Source organism: Haematobia irritans, chromosome 2 (genome assembly GCF_050003625.1).
Source record: "Haematobia irritans isolate KBUSLIRL chromosome 2, ASM5000362v1, whole genome shotgun sequence".
Classification (NCBI taxonomy): domain Eukaryota; kingdom Metazoa; phylum Arthropoda; class Insecta; order Diptera; family Muscidae; genus Haematobia; species Haematobia irritans.
The window spans coordinates 225,485,976-225,506,110 of record NC_134398.1 but is presented as its reverse complement, the minus strand read 5'-3'; the positions used below and the strand labels follow the sequence as shown (position 1 = coordinate 225,506,110).

General features: G+C 33.0%; 1 protein-coding gene and 1 long non-coding RNA gene across 6 annotated transcripts in view; both read left to right on the top strand.

Moving 5' to 3' along the window:
• The window catches only part of Wnt6 (Wnt oncogene analog 6), a 114,497-nt gene that overhangs the window by 63,938 nt on the left and 30,424 nt on the right, over nt 1-20,135 (top strand). For all 5 annotated transcript variants that reach the window (XM_075297657.1, XM_075297661.1, XM_075297659.1 and 2 more), the window contains exon 3: nt 8,856-9,076. In XM_075297657.1, the coding sequence (XP_075153772.1) occupies nt 8,856-9,076 (221 nt within the window). The remainder of the gene's footprint in view (nt 1-8,855; nt 9,077-20,135) is intronic.
• LOC142227236 (uncharacterized) lies at nt 17,027-17,494 on the top strand. The gene is made up of 2 exons (XR_012719808.1): nt 17,027-17,192; nt 17,249-17,494. It is a non-coding gene; the product is annotated as an uncharacterized LOC142227236 (long non-coding RNA).

The following is a 20,135-nucleotide window of genomic DNA, read 5'->3' as shown; positions in this document are numbered from 1 at the left end:
ATATTGAAATCAAGAGTTGTACTTGGTACTCAATAATTTCAAGTGTTATAATCAATTATAAATTGTATTTATTCCATTGGTTTTTGATAGTATTCTGTTGCGTGCCGCACTGGATATTCCATAAAACAGGAGAGGTATGTCAATGGGTTAACCTCAATACCTCAAAGCAAATAGACGTATTAGACCTTTGATCACCTATTTTAGTGATGACATCATTAGGAGGCATTGGTGATAGAGTCCCGCATGCAGACCAAGTCAAGGAGCAGCAAAGTAAAGTGTTATATTTTTTAAATTTTTATATACCCTCCACGACAAGATACTATACTAAATTTGTCATTTCGTTGGAAATATTTGTCTCAGACCCCATAAAGTGTACATATTCTGGGTGAAATTCTGAGTCGATTTAGTAATGTCAAGCTGACCTTCTTTAAAAATAACGCTAACGAACGAAATAGACTATCGACTTGAAACTTGTTGCAAGCTACTTGTTATGTTGGTCAAATTACATTTCAAATAGCCAATATCGGATAACTTATAGGTATCGCCCCCATATATACCACTTCTCAGATTTGAAGCAAATTTCATCTGAGCCGGTTGAAATTTGGAACGAGGTGTTAGGCTATGCCCTCTAATAAACATGAAAAATTGGTTCATATCGGTCTATAATTATATAGCGCTCATATACACGACCACCAAATTTGACTTCTGGAACCTCACTGGGATACAAATTACATCCGATTCCGTTGAAAAACAAAAATTTTGGAAATTACATAAAATGTTAGAATCAGTTAAGATTTATTCGAATTGGCTACCTTTGGTACGAACTTTGCCCTTTACACAGCCATCAGAGTGATAACCACGGTAACCACCCGTGACAAAAATAATGTACCAAACATTGAAGAAAATTTTACCAAAAATATACCAAATTAAAAAAAAGAACCGTAGTTTGAGTCAAAATTTTATTTCTATAGAAAATGTTGTCAAAATTTTATTTCTATAGAAAGTTTTGTCAAACTTTTATTTCTATAGAAAATTTTGCCAAAATTTAATTTCTATAGAAAATGTGGTCAAAATTTTATTTTGATAGAAAATTTTGTCAAAATTTTATTTCTATATAAAATTTTGTCAAAATTTTATTTTTACAGAAAATTGTGTCAAAATTGAATATGTAGGAAATTTTGTGAAAATTTTATTTCTTAAAAAATTATGTCACAATTTTATTTCTATATTGTGTCTAAATATCATTTAAATGAAAGTTTGTTAAAATTTTATTTCTATAGAAAATTTTGTCAAAATTTTATTTCTATAGAAACTTTTGTCAAAATTTTATTCCTATAGAAAATTTTGCCAAAATTTTATGTCTGTAGAAAATTTTGCCAAAATTTTATGTCTATAGAAAATTTTGTCAAAATTGTATTTCTTTAAAATTTTTTGTCAAAATTGTATTTTTATAGAAATATTTGTGAAAATTTTATTTTTATGGAAAGTTTTGTCAAAATTTTATTTTTATAGAAAATTTTGTCAAAATTGTATTTCTATAGAAACTTTTGGTAAAATTTTATTTTTATAGAAAATTTGGTCAAAATTTTATTTGTATAGAAAATTTTGTCAATATTTTATATTTATAGAAAATTTTGTCAAAATTTTATTTCTATAGAAAATTTTGTTAAAATTTTATTTCTATGGAAAATTTTGTCAAAATTTTATTTCTGTAGAAAATTTTGTCAAAATTTTATTTCTGTAGAAAATTTTGTCAACATTTTAATTTATAGAAAGTTTTGTCAAAATTTTATTTCTATGGAAAATTTAGTCAAAATTTTATTTCTATAGAAATTTATGTCAAAATTTTATTTCTACAGAAAATTTTGTCAATTTTATTTCTATGGAAAATTTTGTTAAAATTTTATTTCAAAATTTTATTTTTATAGAAAATTTTGTGAAAATTTAATTTCCGTAGAAAATTTTGTCAAAATTTTATTTCTATAGAAAATTTTGTCAAAATTTTATTTGTGTAGAAAATTTTGTGGAAATTTTATTTCTTTAGAAAATTTTGTCTAAATTTTATTTCTGTAGAAAATTTTGTCAAAATTTTATTTCTATAGAAATTTTTGTCAAAATTTTATTTCTATAGAAATTTTTGTCAACATTTTATTTCTATAGAAATTTTGTCCAAATTTTATTTGTGCAGAAAATTTTGTCAAAATTTTATTTCTATAGAAATTTTGGTCAAAATTTTATTTCTGTAGACATTTTTGTCAAAAGTTTATTTCTACAAAAATTTTTGTCAAAATTTTATTTCTATAGAAAATTTTGTCGAAATTTTATTTCTATACAAAATTTTGTAGAAATTTTATTTCTTTAGAAAGTTTTGTTTAAATTTTATTTTTATAGAAAATTTTGTGAAAATTTTATTTCCGTAGAAAATTTTGTCAAAATTCTATTTCTGTAGAAAAAATTTTTAAAATTTTATTTCTATAGAAACTTTTGTCAAAATTTTATTTCTATAGAACATTTTGTCAAAATTTTATTTCTTTAGAAAATTTTGTCTAAATTTTCCGTAGAAAACTTTGTCAAAAATTATTTCTGTAGAAAAAATGTTTAAAATTTGATTTCTATAGAAAATTTTGTCAAAATTTTATTTGTATAGAAAATTTTGTCAAAATTTTATTTCTATAGAAAATTGTGTCAAAAATTTATTTCTATATAAAATTTGTCTAAATTTTATTTCTTTAGAAAATTTGTCTAAATTTTATTTTTATAGAAAATTTTGTGAAAATTGTATTTTCGTAGAAAATTTTGTCAAAATTTGTTCTAAATTTCATATAAATGAAAATTTTTCAAAATTTATTTCTATAGAAAATGTTGTCAAATTTTTTAGTTTTTTATTTCTATAGAAATTTTTGTCAAAATTTATTTCTATAGAAAATTTTGTCAAAATTTTATTTCTAAATTTTGTCTTAATTTCATATGAATGAAAATTTGTCAAAATTTTGTTTCTATAGAAAATGTTGTCAAAATTTTGTTTCTATAGAAAATTTTGTAAAAAATTTTGTTTCTATAGAAAATTTTGACAAAATTTTATTTCCATATAAAATTTTGTCAAAATTGTATTTCTATAGAAATTTTTGTCAAAATTTTATTTCTATAGAAAATTTTGTCAAAATTTTGTTTCTATAGAAAGTTTTGTTAATATTTTGATTCTATAGATAATTTTGTCAAAATTTTATTTCTATAGAAAATCTTGTAAACATTTTATTTCTATAGAAAATCTTTTCAAAATGTTATTTTTATAGAAAAAGTTGTTTCTATAGAAAATTTTTTTAAAATCTTATTTCTATAGAAAATTTAAATACAATAATTCTACCAATCGACCAAACTGTAAAACATCTACCATTTTCGGTAGAATTGTACCAACTGCGGCAACCGTGGTCACAACACGCTGCCTGAAACTGGCTCTGCTGTATTTTGGCCCATTCCCGGCGATAGGTCGTAGATCGACACTCTGGTATTTTTATTGCCAACCTCACTCTCCAAAATGCTTCTAATGCAAAAATACAACAGGTTTATATCCGAAAATCAAGCGAAACCCCACTTTTCAAGTAATTTTTTTTAACATCATGATGCTGTGTCCTGTAGGAATGTCCCTGATCTGCTGCTGAAAGGTTTGTCTGACCAGGGCATCAATGCTCTCCTTAGGACATTCTCCCGATAATATTTATTTTGACTCCTCAGCCATTGAATACGAGAGGGGAGCGATTATGGAAGACGAACCGGTGAATGGTGTGGTATTTAAATTTCCTTAAGCCGTTTCTTTGAAGTTATTTGCCCTATAACTAATAGAAGATTTTTTTGTTTTCAAAAAAATATTTTCAAATTAATTTTATTTATTTTTTTACATCTATAAATTGATAAAGAAACATTACTTTCATAATATTTCCTTTGAGAAAAAAACCCGCATTATTTCCAAATTCAGCATAATCACAACATGGTGTTTTTTATTCTTCTTCTACATTTAAATTTGGTTAATTTCATTAACATTCAATAAAAAATTCTCTAATTTATATGTTCACATATTAACCCAGCCCTCCTTGTTAATGAAAAATATCCTAAAGAATTCCAGCTGTTTTATTTAAAATTATTAAGAAAAGATTTACTAATATTCCCTATGGCACCAGCACCACCACCGCCACCATCTTCTTCACCTTTCTCAATAATTGATAACAAGAATGAAATGGATTTCGTTTAACGAGCAGGCGATAATAACAACTTAATGACAGATTTGATTTCCTGTTCTCCAAATCCACTTGATTTCTATCAATGAACGACGAACGAGCTAACGAAGAACCAAAAAGAAAAAAATTCACACGGCATTATGGAAGGTGTCACTAAATTTCAAATTAATTCAAAGATTTTATGACTTGCTATCTACGATTCATTCATTCTATGGTTTTATTTGGGAGTGATAATTAAATTTTAATGGGAATTTGTGACTAAGATTCCATATTAACTAAGCCCGAATAGTTAGTCTGCCAACTAATCAATGAGATTAATTCACAATCAATATTCGTAAAATAAATTAGATGATGGCTATATATTGTGAATTATATTTGCAAAATACTGTTAATTAAATTGAACATAAACATTTGGTTTAATTTTGCCATTTAAATCATTAGCATAATTAAAACGAAATCGAATTAAAGAAACGGAAACTAAAAATCGTACTAATTTGGGGATGAATAAAGGGAAAGGTATTTTAAAGCGTTTGTAGCCAGATCTAATCTTTCTATCAAAAATTACACTCGAAAAAATATAAGGAATGTTTAGGAAGCTTTGTACACTCAAAAACAAGTTTTCTTGTATCCAAAGATTTAGACCTTGCCTTAAGGATTTTGGTATCACTTCCGAGCCAAAGATGCGACTTCTTTAAAATAAATACATTTTTAGCGTGCTGTCTGCCCTCTAAATCTCAGATCAATAAAAATAAAATTAGGATACAGATCTCATTTATCGAATTTTCATTTTCGTTTGGCGGTATATTAAAAAATGTATTCATGTACAAACAAATGCCAGTTTAAAATTCCAAATTATAACGGATACTTCAAAATAAAAATGTTTTCAAATTTACAAAATTTAATTTAAAACAAGTAAGGAAAGTCTAAAGTCGGGCGGGGCCGACTATATTATACCCTGCACCTGCACTTTGTAGATCTAAATTTTCGATACCATATCACATCCGTTGGGTGCTATATATAAAGGTTTGTCCCAAATACATACATTTAAATATCACTCTAAATTTAAGTTGGCTAATGCACTAGGGTGGAACACAATTTTAGTAAAAAAATATGGGAAACATTTAAATCTGAAGAAATTTTAAGGAATCTTCGCAAAAGTGTATTTATGATTTATCGCTCGATATATATGTATTAGAAGTTTAGGAAAATTAGAGTCATTTTTACAACTTTTCGACTAAGCAGTGGCAATTTAACAAGGAAAATGTTGGTATTTTGACCATTTTTGTCGAAATCAGAAAAACATATATATGGGAGCTATATCTAAATCTGAACCGATTTCAATCAAATTTGGCACACAACCAAATTGGACCAAAACTCTGGCTTCTGGGGCCATATAAGTCCATATCGGGCGAAAAATATATATGGAAGCTATATCTAAATCTGAACCGATTTCAATCAAAATTGGCACACATGACTATACTATCAACTGTACTCCTTGTGCAAAATTTCAAACTAATCGGGATAAAACTCTGGCTTCTGGGTACATATAAGTGCATATCGGGCGAAAGATACATATGGGAGCTATATCTAAATCTGAATCGATTTCAACCAAATTTGGCACGCATAGCTACAATGCTAAATCTACTCGCTGTGCAAAATTTCAACCAAATTGGGCCAAAACTCTGGCTTTTAGGACCATATTAGTCCATATCGGGCGAAAGATATATATGGGAGCTATATCTAAATCTGAACCGATTTCAATCAAATTTTTCACACTTGACTATACTACTAATTGTACTCCTAGTGCAAAATTTTAACCAAATTCGGCCAAAAATCTGGCTTCTGGGGCCATATAAATCCATATCGGGCGAAAGATATATATGGGAGCTATATCTAAATCTGAACCGATTTCAATCTAATTTTGCACATTTGACTATACGACTACGTGTTATGTTTGTACAAATTTTCAAGCAAATCGGTATAAAACTCTGGCTGCTGAGTCCATATTAGTGCATATCGGGCGAAAGATATATATGGGAGCTATATCTAAATCTGAACCGATTTCTTCCAAAATCAATAGGGTTCTATTCTGACCCAAATTAGGAACATGTGACAAATTTGAAGGCGATTGGACTTAAATTGCGACCTAGACTTTGATCACAAATATGTGTTCACAGACAGACGGACGTACGGACGGACGGGCGGACGGACAGACGGACAGACGGACAGACGGACATGGTTATATCGACTCAGGGACCCACCCTGAGCATTATTGCCAAAGACACCATGTGTCTATCTCGTCTCCTTCTGGGTGTTACAAACATATGCACTAACTTATAATACCCTGTTCCACAGTGTGGCGCAGGGTATAAAAATTGAAAGAAAAATTATTAACTTTATGATAATTAAAATTTGTTGGGTGCTATATATAAAGGCTTATGTTCCCATATACATACATTTAAATCTGAACACACAATATATTTAAGACTTCTTAGAAAATCTATTGACTTAAAATTTTAGTCGGTTTATGCCCATGGGTAGAACACAATGTTAGTAAAAAATTTGGGAAACATTTAAATCTGAAGCAATTTTAAGGAAACTTCACAAAAGTTTATTTATGATTTATCGCTCGATATATATGTATTAGAAGTTTAGGAAAATTAGAATCATTTTTACAACTTTCCGACGATGTTGGTATTTTGATCATTTTTGTCGAAATCAGAAAAACATATATAGGGGAGCTATATCTAAATCTGAACCGATTTCAACCAAATTTGGCACGCATAGCAACAATGCTAATTCTATTCCCTGTGCAAATTTCAACTACATCGTAGTTAAAAATTGGCCTCTAAATCTGAACCGATTTCAAATTTGGCACGCATAGCAACCATGCCAAATTTACTCCCTGTGCAAAATTTCAACCAAATTGGGCCAAAACTCTGGCTTTTAGGACCATATTAGTCCATATCGGGCGAAAGATATATATGGGAGCTATATCTAAATCTGAACCGATTTCAATCAAATTTTGCACACTTGACTATACTACTGATTGTACTCCTAGTGCAAACTTTCAACCAAAATCGGCCAAAAATCTGGCTTCTGGGGCCATATAAGTCCATATCGGGCGAAAGATATATGGGAGCTATATCTAAATCTGAACCGATTTCAATCAAATTTTTCACACTTGACTATACGACTAAGTGTTATGTTTGCACAAAATTTCAAGCAAATCGGTATAAAACTCTGGCTGCTGGGTCCATATTAGTGCATATCGGGCGAAAGATATATATGGGAGCTATATCTAAATCTAAACCGATTTCTTCCAAAATCAATAGGGTTCTATTCTGACCCAATTTAGGAACATGTGCCAAATTTGAAGGCGATTGGACTTAAATTGCGACCTAGACTTTGATCACAAAAATGTGTTCACAGACAGACGGATGGACGGACGGATGGACGGACGGACGGTTGGACGGACGGACGGATGGACGGACGGATGGACGGACGGACAGACGGACATGGTTATATCGACTCAGGGACCCACCCTGAGCATTATTGCCAAAGACACCATGTGTATATCTCGTCTCCTTCTGGGTGTTACAAACATATGCACTAACTTATAATACCCTGTTCCACATTGTGGCGCAGGGTATAAAAATATGGGAAACGTTGCAATCTGAAGCAATTTTAAGGAATTTTCTGACCCAAATTAGGAACATGTGCAAAATTTGAAGGCGATTGGACATAATTGCGACCTAGACTTTGATCACAAGGATATGTTCACAGACAGACGGACGGACGGACAGACGGACATGGTTATATACTCAGGGACCCACCCTGAGCATTATTGCCAAAGACACCATGTATCTATCTCGTCTCCTTCTGGGTGTTACAAACATATGCACTAACTTATAATACCCTGTTCCACAGTGTTGTGCAGGGTATAAACAATTGAAACAAAAATTATTAACTTTATTATAATTAAAATTTCATTATTTTTAAGAAATTTGTCCTTGATATTTTGTAAATTGCGCATCCTAAAATTTTGGTTTCATAAATAATGTCAGGTAAATATTATTTTCAGTGTAGCCCTAAAACACGGTTCCATAAAATTAATATACGGATATCATGTATTTTTCATTTCATTAATTAAAATGTCTTTAGTATAAAGAAAATTGTCCTTGATAGTGTGTAAATTTTGTGTCCCAAAAATGTCGGTTACATAATCTTGATATAATGCCAAAATTGTTTAGTATATAAACATTATATATATACCAAACACTTCAAAGTAGAATACACTTATGGAACCACTGTCCGATATATCTTATACTTAAGTAGATAAAATAGTATATAAATAATTAAAAATTATTTTTTAATTCAAATATATTTCAAAATTTTAGAAAAATGGATATAAAATGAAATATTAACTAAAAAATTAATACCAACTTTTATAACATACCTAAGCTTATAAGTTTTATTATGTCTATGTCTAAATAAAAATACATAATTTTCTATTTTTTTTTTATCTTTTCACGATAAAAAATACTTGACTCCTCATCTACGCCTACGCCTTGTTGGAAAATATTCAAATAAAAAATATCCACATCCACATCTATCACATAGGGCTGAGGGCTCGAACATTTTACTTGATCCAGATTTAATGTGCAAAAAGACACGTCGTCTACGTGGTAAAATGGCTGATATTTGCCGGCGCGATTCCGCCCTGCTGAAAGAGATCATCAATGGCATTAATCTAGGCTTCCGAGAATGTGAATTTCAATTTCGAAATCGTCGCTGGAATTGTTCAACGTTACGCAAAAGCATGAGAAAAATCTTGATGAGAGGTAAGTACTCAGCAAGAATAGTTTGCAAAATCCTAAAGCAAGCTTATAAATATAAAAAATAGCATAAGCCTAATATTCTACTTTGGTTGAAAAAGGCAATTGATTCCTCTACACTGAAAAAATTATTGTCTTGATTCCAAAGATTTCATGCCCTTAAAATCCGAATGCAATTTTAAGTGTTTTCCTTGTCCAAAGCTTGATAAACTTTTCAATGAAGTCGTTTTGTCCTAACAGTTAAGCGATTCGATTGAAAAATGAGTATCTTTACATGAAAGAAAATTTTGTTTGGCTAATGCCAACTTGACTATAATAATTCTGAAAAATTCTCCAAAATAATGAAACCGTCTATAAATTTGTTTTTTTTTTTGTATCTTTACTACAAAGCAAAAAAAGCGTTAAAAATATGGATATGTCTTTCAGTACTTTATTTTAAAGAAGTTTTTACTTGAAACATAGCATCTCAGCAAAAAAATCGTCGCCAAAAAAGTAGTGAATATGTTCTTTTTGGATCCGGAAGTGGTGCCAAATTGACGCAGAAGCAATGAATTTAACATCGGCCTGTCATAGGACGGATGCCCAACATTTCAACAGCCGCTGCACTGAATTTGCATCACTTCTTAAGGGGTGAAGTGAATTCTGTGTTTTGGATGTGAGTTAAGAATTTTTGTGATATTTTGACAAATAAATAATTTTTATTTTGTTTAATGATTTTCAATACATTATAACGATTGTCTGGAACGTTGGTCATCAAATAATTTCAAAAACTCGCAATTTTTCTAGAAAGGATTTAACATTTTTTTCGGCTAAATTTAAATAATTTGTACCATTTTATTAATTCTTAATAAGTTTTTAACCTATTTGAAACAAATAAATTTAAATTTCCCATTAAAAATATGAAAAAAGGGTGTTATAAAAAATTGACTCAAATTAACTTCATGTGCAGTTAAAATAAAGAACATCTTTGGGAGAGCATTTTGAAAGTTCTTTTAAAGTTGTGCCTGGAGAAGAACTTCCAAATTTTTTTCCTGTTTACTTGAAGTCGATTCTGAATTTGGAAATTTAAGTTATCCTTAATACGTTTTTAAAGGACATTGACAGCACATTAAGAAAAAAAGCTGAAACAAGTATAAACGGCCGTAAGTTCGGCCAGCCCGAAGCTTATGTACCCTCCACCATGGATTGCGTAGAAACTTCTACTGAAGACTGTCATCCACAATCGAATTACTTGGGTTGCGGTAGCACTTGCCGATGGCAAGGTATCTTAAAATTTCCTAACACCGTCTTCTAAATTACAAGGTAGTCCATACGTAGTATATATTAAACTAAAAAAGGCCGATTAAATACGTATATAATTAAGTTTAAAGTTTCTATAGAAATAAAATTTTGACAAAATTTTCTATAGAAATAAAATTTTGACAACATTTTCTATAGAAGTAAAATTTGGAAAAAATTTTCTATAGAAATAACATTTTGACAATGTTTTCCATACAAATAAAATTTTGGTAGATTATTTTTGGCTCGAGTGACAACCATGAATATGAACCGATGTGGACCAATTTTTGTGTGATTGGGGATCCGCTATATATAACTATAGACCGATATGGACCAATTTTGGCATGGATATTAGCCGCCTTATACACGCAAAAAAATAATTCTTTCCTCCCAAACGAAATTTTAGACAAACAAAGTTCGTTTCTCATTTGCTTTTCGCTGTAAGGAAGTGTATTTGGAAGAAAAGTATATACTTTTTGTGATAAACGTTTATTCTTTTCCAGGATGTAAAAACAATTTCATAAAGACAAAGTCAAAAAAAACATTGTTTTCTTACTAATTGCATTTTCCCTCACATCCACGATTTTTTTAGTTCCTAACACATTTTCCTTGAATACCAACAATGTAGAAGAAATTATACGATTTTATAAATTTTTAAAATTTTTTACCTTTCGCCTGGACGGAGAATCGAACCGCGGACCATGCACTTTGTAAGCCAACACACTAACCACTGAGCTATGTACCTGTTATGGTCATCAATAGATAAATATCCATATAACTTATATTTATATAGCATAGCTTGTGGCGCCCACGAACCGAATAAACAAAGTTTATTTAACAGAAACAAACATTTAGTTTGGCACCGTGGAGCAGTGGTTGCTACGTCCGACTCGCATGCCAAGGGTCGTGGGTTCAATCCCTGCTTCGATCAAAGTTTTTTTTTACATATATTCCAGATATGTTCGGAAGATTCCGAAAAAATGTTCAACATTACATTGTAGTATATTGAATTTTGAACTGTAAAATGTGTCTTATTAAAGACCTAAAGTCAGAAAAGAACAGTGTTTGATATAAACGAAATGGACCTTGTTGTTGTTTCAAAAATAACTTTTTTATTGAAAAAATAAAAAATTTGTAACAAACGAATTTTTTTGGTGATAAAAGTTTAAAATTTTCGAAGCAATTCAAAAAACTCTAACAAAAGAAAAACGTTTTCGGTACACGTTTTCCAAAGGTTTTTTTTTTGCGTGTACTAACACCACGTTGCAAATTTCAACCGGATCGGATGAATTTTGCTCCTCCAAGAGGCTCCGGAGATCAAATCAGGGGAACGGTTTATATGGGGGCTATATATAATTATGGACCGATATGGACCAATTCTTGCGTGTTTGTTAGAGATCACATTCTAACACCATGTTCCAAATTTCAACCGGATCGGATGAATTTTGCTCCTCCGGAGGACAAATCTGGGAATCGATTTATATGGGGCTATATATAATTATGGACCAATATGGACCAATGTTTGCATGGTCATTAGAGAACATATACCAACACAATGTACCAAATTTCAGCCGGATCGGATGAAATTTGCTTCTCTTAGAGGCTCCGCAAGCCAAATCGGGGGATCGGTTTATATGGGGGCTATATATAATTATAGACCGATGTGGACAAATTTCTGCATGGTTGTTAGAGACCATATACTAACACCATGTACCAAATTTCATCCGCAAGCCTAATCGGGGGATCGGTTTATATGGGGGCTATATGTAATTATTAACCGATATGGACCAATTTTTGCATGGTTGTTAGAGACCATATAAAGGGTGATTCTTTTGAGGTTAGGATTTTCATGCATTAGTATTTGACAGATCACGTGGGATTTCAGACATGGTGTCAAAGAGAAAGATGCTCAGTATGCTTTGACATTTCATCATGAATAGACTTACGATCTGCCACAACGTCGAATTTTCAGTGAATGGGCCCTAGAAAAGTTGGCAGAAAATCCGCTTTTTTATCGACAAATTTTGTTCAGCGATGAGGCTCATTTCTGGTTGAATGGCTACGTAAATAAGCAAAATTGCCGCATTTGGAGTGAAGAGCAACCAGAAGCCGTTCAAGAACTGCCCATGCATCCCGAAAAATGCACTGTTTGGTGTGGTTTGTACGCTGGTGGAATCATTGGACCGTATTTTTTCAAAGATGCTGTTGGACGCAACGTTACGGTGAATGGCGATCGCTATCGTCCGATGCTAACAAACTTTTTGTTGCCAAAAATGGAAGAACTGAACTTGGTTGACATGTGGTTTCAACAAGATGGCGCTACATGCCACACAGCTCGCGATTCTATGGCCATTTTGAGGGAAAACTTCGGAGAACAATTCATCTCAAGAAATGGACCGGTAAGTTGGCCACCAAGATCATGCGATTTGACGCCTTTAGACTATTTTTTGTGGGGCTACGTCAAGTCTAAAGTCTACAGAAATAAGCCAGCAACTATTCCAGCTTTGGAAGACAACATTTCCGAAGAAATTCGGGCTATTCCGGCCGAAATGCTCGAAAAAGTTGCCCAAAATTGGACTTTCCGAATGGACCACCTAAGACGCAGCCGCGGTCAACATTTAAATGAAATTATCTTCAAAAAGTAAATGTCATGGACCAATCTAACGTTTCAAATAAAGAACCGATGAGATTTTGCAAATTTTATGCGTTTTTTTTTTTAAAAAGTTATCAAGCTCTTAACAAATCACCCTTTACTAACACCATGTACGAAATTTCAGCCGGATCGGATAAAATTTGCTTCTCTTAGAGCAATCGCAAGCCAAATTTGGGGGTCCGTTTATATGGGGGCTATACGTAAAAGTGGACTGATATGGCCCATTTGCAATACCATCCGACCTACATCAATAACAACTACTTGTGCCAAGTTTCAAGTCGATAACTTGTTTCGTTCAGAAGTTAGCGTGATTTCAACAGACAAACGGACGGACGGACATGCTCAGATCGACTCAGAATTTCACCACGACCCAGAATATATATACTTTATGGGGTCTTAGAGCAATATTTCGATGTGTTACAAACGGAATGACAAAGTTAATATACCCCCATCCTATGGTGGAGGGTATAAAAACGAATAAATACAATTTTATTTCTTAGTATTAAGGACGCAAAAAATAAATTTAAAAGAAAATTGTGTCTTAAATGTATCCTTACTACAATTCTCCGCTTCTTTGGCTCAGAATCAATACCAATATCATTAGTGTAAAGACAAAGTCTTGGGAACCGGACATGTTTTTTTTTCGGAGTACATACCAAATCTGGTGAGTAAACAACACATTCGGATTTTAAATTATCTTTATTGGAAAACCCACTGATTCCAATTATTATACAATTATGGCAATATTATAAATTGAAAACACCACTTTTTCCTCAGTGCACTCGAAAACAAATCCACTGATCTTGGACGCATAAGAATTTCTGGGCAATTAAATAAAATGGACATATGCTATGTACATCCAACAACTCATTCCACTTGTTAACGCCCGTTAGAAAGTCAAAGACCCTGTTAGTGTTAGTCAAAATGACATCCTATAATCAGATAAATCGCAAAACAAAAAACCACTTTAACTCTTATAGGAGAATCCTTGCAGTGCAATCGCATCATTACCTAGACCATGGACTGTGGACGAAAACCGTTTTGTAATTTGCTATAAAATTAGGTATTCATGAGACGAATACTAGAGCAAATCTCATGAAGATCAGTTACATTTAAATCATCCCTCACCATCAGCTAGAAAAAAGCTTTACAACTTGGTATGCAAAGTGATTTAGGTAAAGGGTGATTTGTTAAGAGCTTGATAACTTTTTAAAAAAAAAAAAACGCATAAAATTTGCAAAATCTCATCGGTTCTTTATTTGAAACGTTAGATTGGTCCATGACATTTACTTTTTGAAGATAATTTCATTTAAATGTTGACCGCGGCTGCGTCTTAGGTGGTCCATTCGGAAAGTCCAATTTTGGGCAACTTTTTCGAGCATTTCGGCCGGAATAGCCCGAATTTCTTCGGAAATGTTGTCTTCCAAAGCTGGAATAGTTGCTGGCTTATTTCTGTAGACTTTAGACTTGACGTAGCCCCACAAAAAATAGTCTAAAGGCGTCAAATCGCATGATCTTGGTGGCCAACTTACCGGTCCATTTCTTGAGATGAATTGTTCTCCGAAGTTTTCCCTCAAAATGGCCATAGAATCGCGAGCTGTGTGGCATGTAGCGCCATCTTGTTGAAACCACATGTCAACCAAGTTCAGTTCTTCCATTTTTGGCAACAAAAAGTTTGTTAGCATCGAACGATAGCGATCGCCATTCACCGTAACGTTGCGTCCAACAGCATCTTTGAAAAAATACGGTCCAATGATTCCAATAGCGTACAAACCACACCAAACAGTGCATTTTTCGGGATGCATGGGCAGTTCTTGAACGGCTTCTGGTTGCTCTTCACTCCAAATGCGGCAATTTTGCTTATTTACGTAGCCACACGCAAAAAAATAATTCTTTCCTCCCAAACGAAATTTTAGACAAACAAATTTCGTTTCTCATTTGCTTTACGCTGTAAGGAAGTGTATTTGGAAGAAAAGTATATACTTTTTGTGATAAACGTTTATTCTTTTCCAGGATGTAAAAACAATTTCATAAAGACTAGCTCAAAAAAAAAAACATTATTTTCTTGCTAATTGCATTGTCCCTCACATCTTTCTAACATTCACAAGGATTTTTAGTTCTTAACACCTTTTCCTGTAATACCAACAATGTAGAACAAATTATACGATTTTATAAATTTTTAAATTTTTTTTTACCTTTCGCCTGGACGGAGAATCGAACCGCGGACCATGCACATTGTAAGCCAACACACTAACCACTGAGCTATGTACCTGTTATGGTCATCAATAGATAAATATCCATATAAGTTATATTTATATAGCATAGCTTGCGGCGCCCACGAACCGAATAAACAAAGTTTATTTAACAGAAACAAACATTTAGTTTGGCACCGTGGAGCAGTGGTAGCTACGTCCGACTCTCATGCCAAGGGTCGTGGGTTCGAACCCTGCTTCGGCCAAAGTTTTTTTTTTGCTTTTGTTTTTTTTTTTTTACATATATTCCAGATATATTCGGAAGATTCCGAAAAAATGTTCAATATTACATTGTACTATATTAAATTTTGAACTGTAAAATGTGTCTTATTAAAGACCTAAAGTCAGAAAAGAACAGTGTTTGATATAAACGAAATGGACTGTGTTGTTATTTCAAAAATAACTTTTTTTATTGAAAAAATAAAAATTTTGTAACAAACGAATTTTTTTGGTGATAAAAGTTTAAAATTTTCGAAGCAATTCAAAAAACTCTAACAAAAGAAAAACGTTTTCGGTACACGTTTTCCAAACGTTTTATTTCTTTGCGTGCATTCAACCAGAAATGAGCCTCATCGCTGAACAAAATTTGTCGATAAAAAAGCGGAAACACATTTCGAACCGAACACTGATTTTGGTAATAAAATTCAATGATTTGCAAGCGTTGCTCGTTAGTAAGTCTATTCATGATGAAATGTCAAAGCATACTGAGCATCTTTCTCTTTGACACCATGTCTGAAATCCCACGTGATCTGTCAAATACTAATGCATGAAAATCCTAACCTCAAAAGAATCACCCTTTATAAAAAAACCCATACATGCTACAGTCATGCTAAATTTGTTGTTAAATCATTGTCCATTTGTTGTTGTTGTTGCTTTTTATTTGCATACGCTGTTGTTGTAGTTGTTGGTATCACTGCTGCTGCCGCTGATGTTGATGTAAACATGTTACAAATTAACTTCATTATTATGCAGTGTTGACAACAATGCTTTACACACACACACAACAAAAAAGGAAGAAGACAAGTGAAAAACAAAAAAAAAAACAAAAACGATTGAAATGAAATCAAGATCAACCAACACAGACCTCGGCTAGTCAACCAAGAAAACAACCATCACCAATCCTCATATCCACCATCAACATCAGATCCAGCACAGGAGACATCATCACATTGCACTTGTTGTTTATATATGCATCACACACACTCTCCTCGAACATCAGACATTCAATGGGGACGACATTCACTCTTCCAGCCCTGTACATGGTGTCCATACTGTTGTCACTCATTCTCCGTACATTCCAACTAGAGTCACACACACAGAGATCAGGTAATGAAAACGTGAGTGCACATGAAAAAACAAAGAATCCTGGAGTTGCAATATGAGAAGCTATTTTTCGAAAATCATAGAGACGAGAGATGTATTTAATTTCATTTTAATTTATTAAAGTACTAAGTGATACAAAACTCACAAAAAGAGATGTAATCGTGACTAATAACGAACTCAATATTCTCCATCTCAACAAATCTCTGGAGAAAAGGGAATCTCATCCGATTAAGAGAATCTCTTTTATCTTCTCTCTCTCTCTCGAAAATATGAATTCATATATGATCTGCTAGTTTTTAATTAACATTTTAATATTGAACTCTGCTTGAAAAACAAATAATTTTTCTCTCAGTGTATATATTTGATAATGTGGATGTTTCACTATAAGTGAATGAGTGTAATTGCAATTTCCAGCCAGAAACTCAGGACTGTCTGACAGACTAACTGCTATTGCTATAGCGGTCTTTAGTATGGTGATTTAGTTGATCGCTGGGTTTTGATCTTTTCGCTTGTAAAAGTGTGTGATGGTGCTGATGTTTGGTGTTGTTGTTGTCTATTAGCGGCGCTTTGTATTTTTTACAGGAAAAAGCCATTGTCATGTTATGGACTATGTAAAGTAAGTGTTGACATGTTTAGTTAAACAAACTGAATTAAGTTTTAAATATTTTACAGGCTAAACAGTCAGCCAACAACTCAGCAAACCAAGCAACTAACCGACCTACACAGATATTCGTTCGTTGCCATGAAATTGAATGGAATGGACATGTAACGCGTTCTCCATTCAGGCAATTTTGCAAAAAAAAAAAAAGCGCACAATGAGGAGGGGAGCAATAACTAACATTAACACTGCATAAATTAATATGGCAAAGAAAAAATAAATGCCAAGCAAAAAACTAAAAAAATAAATTATATAAAATACTTAACGATCCAATTTATTATCAGATAGTGTGGTAAACATCATGAACAGCAACTGCGGCAGTAGTTGTCGTAATGGTAATAGTTTCAGCTTAAATTAAAAGCCCAATGTAGTTACACATGCGCAGAAGCAATTAAATGGCCCAAATGCATTGGGGCATGGGAAACAAACCAAATGGCCAAAGAAAATGGCTAAACACGTGTAAGCCATTCCAATATTACCACCCATTTCACTTTGAGCTTAAGAGATAATAATAGCAACAGTTTAATGGTTAAACATGGCTTAGATGTGTGAATTTCTTAGCCATTGTGATTTTTCAATTTAAAGTGGGATTATTAAATGTTGATGGCCAGAGACAAGATCGTCAATAGGGAATTTCGTGAAACGATTTCTTAAAATCTTCAAAACATCTAAACATGGATCCAAATATATTAGCTTTCTCTTAATGATTTTGAGCCAAAGATGCTTTTTAGCCCTTTCGCTGCCCAGAAAAACAAGAGTTGCCTAAAAAAAAAAGTTTGGGTCCCCAACTTGTGATCCGGAAGTAGTGCAAACTTAGATCATCTCCAATGAATTTTACATAGGCTTGTCATAGAACGGAAATACTTCATTTTCAGATACTTTGCATTGCTTTAGAAGCTGTGCCTTGGAAGTTGATTTGAATGAAGAAATTTGAAAAATTTAAAAAGATTTTTTTTTTTACCAATTTCACGCCATTGAATACAAAACGTCAATTCAAATGTTTGTGATATGATCGTAATATGACACCAAGGCATAACATTCTAACTACTTCTCCAGATGTTCTTTATAAGTATGGAAGAAAACATAAAATTGGTTTAAATCCTATCAGCGGCAAATTTTCTTATCAAATATTTTTTCAAAACATTTTATTTTGTTTTTTCGGCATTTTTTATGAAAATTCTCGTAATTTGCAACACCTTCTCAAAAGAACTTCCATGGAAGTGAAAAAGTCGACAGGCACAGGTTAAAATCCCCGCGGGGGTGAAAATTTTAATTATAATTTTATTGTGTTTTACTTTTCTGTTGATTTGGTTTTCATTTTACGACATTTAACTATTCAAAATTTAAATTTGGACTTTTTTTTGAAAACTTGATTGTAAACAAATGGCCTTACGAAAAACAAATTGAACAGAAACCAAAATTATAACAAAATAAGCGCTATTTGGCCCAACACATCTGTCGAAATATCAAAATTTATTATGATATTACGTTAGGTTAGGTTAAAGTGGCAGCCCGATTAAGATTCAGGCTCACTTGGACTATTCAGTCCATTGTGATACCACATTAACTAAAAGTACCTATTACATATATTTGCTTGGTGTCGTTACAGCCCTTGCAATTCTCCCATCGAACATTTGCCATCATAACAGCCTTCTCACGCAGCATGAGCTTGCAGGTAGCCAGGGGCATACCAACAGATTCTAGTTCCCCTGGAATATGTAAGGTAGTCCCTAGCCTTGCCAACTCATCCGCTTCGCAGTTCCCCGGTATGTTCCTATGGCCAGGCACCCATATTAGGCGAATATTGTACTGCTCAGCCATCTCATTGAGAGATTTGCGGCAGTCGATGGCCGTTTTCGCGTTGAGGAACACAGAGTCCAAGGATTTTATTGCAGGTTGACTGTCTGAGTATATATTAATGTCCACATTTTTTGGAACATTACTTCTCAGCCAATTCGCCATCTCTCTTATTGCTAATATTTCAGCCTGAAAAACCCTACAGTGATTGGGTAATCTTTTCGCTATTCGAAGTTCCAGATCATTAGAATATACACCGAAACCCAATTGTCTTTATTCCCCGGGATCTGTGTGCACCACGCCTCACTGTTGGGTATTAGAGTCTCAAACTTCTTGTCGAAAAGTGGACTCGCCAAAGTGTAATCCACTACGTTAGGCACATCTGGCACTGTGACCGTAACTTTTTTCCGACCACAGCGATAGCTCGCGCAACCGCACAGCCGTTGTTGCAGCTGACTGTTTGGCCAAAATGTCCAAAGGCAATAAATGCAGCATGACATTAAGGGAATTTGTCCCTGTCTTGCTGAATGCGCCTGAGATACAAAAACACGCCATACGTTGAACTTTGTCTAAACTTGTGCCGGCCACCAGACTACAACACCATATAGCATTATAGATCTAACCACTGCCGTGTATAGCCAATGCACAATTTTTGGTTTTAGTCCCCACCTTTTTCCTATTGTCTTTTTGCACGAGTACAAAGCTACCGTTGCTTTTCTCGCCCTTTCTTCCATATTAAGCTTAACGTTCAGTTTCCTGTCCAAAATAACGCCAAGGTATTTTGCACACTCACCAAAGGGAAATGGGCCTAACCGTGGGAGTTTTGCGATCTTTGCAGTATATGTCTAGTTCTGTCTTTGCAGGATTTACCCCAAGACCATTGTCTTTCGCCCATTTCTCAGTCATCCGGAGGGCCCTCTGAATAATATCTCTGATTGTGGATGGGAATTTTCCCCTGACTCCTAGAGCCACATCATCTGCGTATGCCACCACATTTATCCTTTCCTTTTCCAGGGTAACCAGAAGGTTATTTATAGCAACATTCCAAAGAAGAGATGATAGAACTCCTCCTTGGGGAGTGCCTCTGTTCACATACCTTTGTAT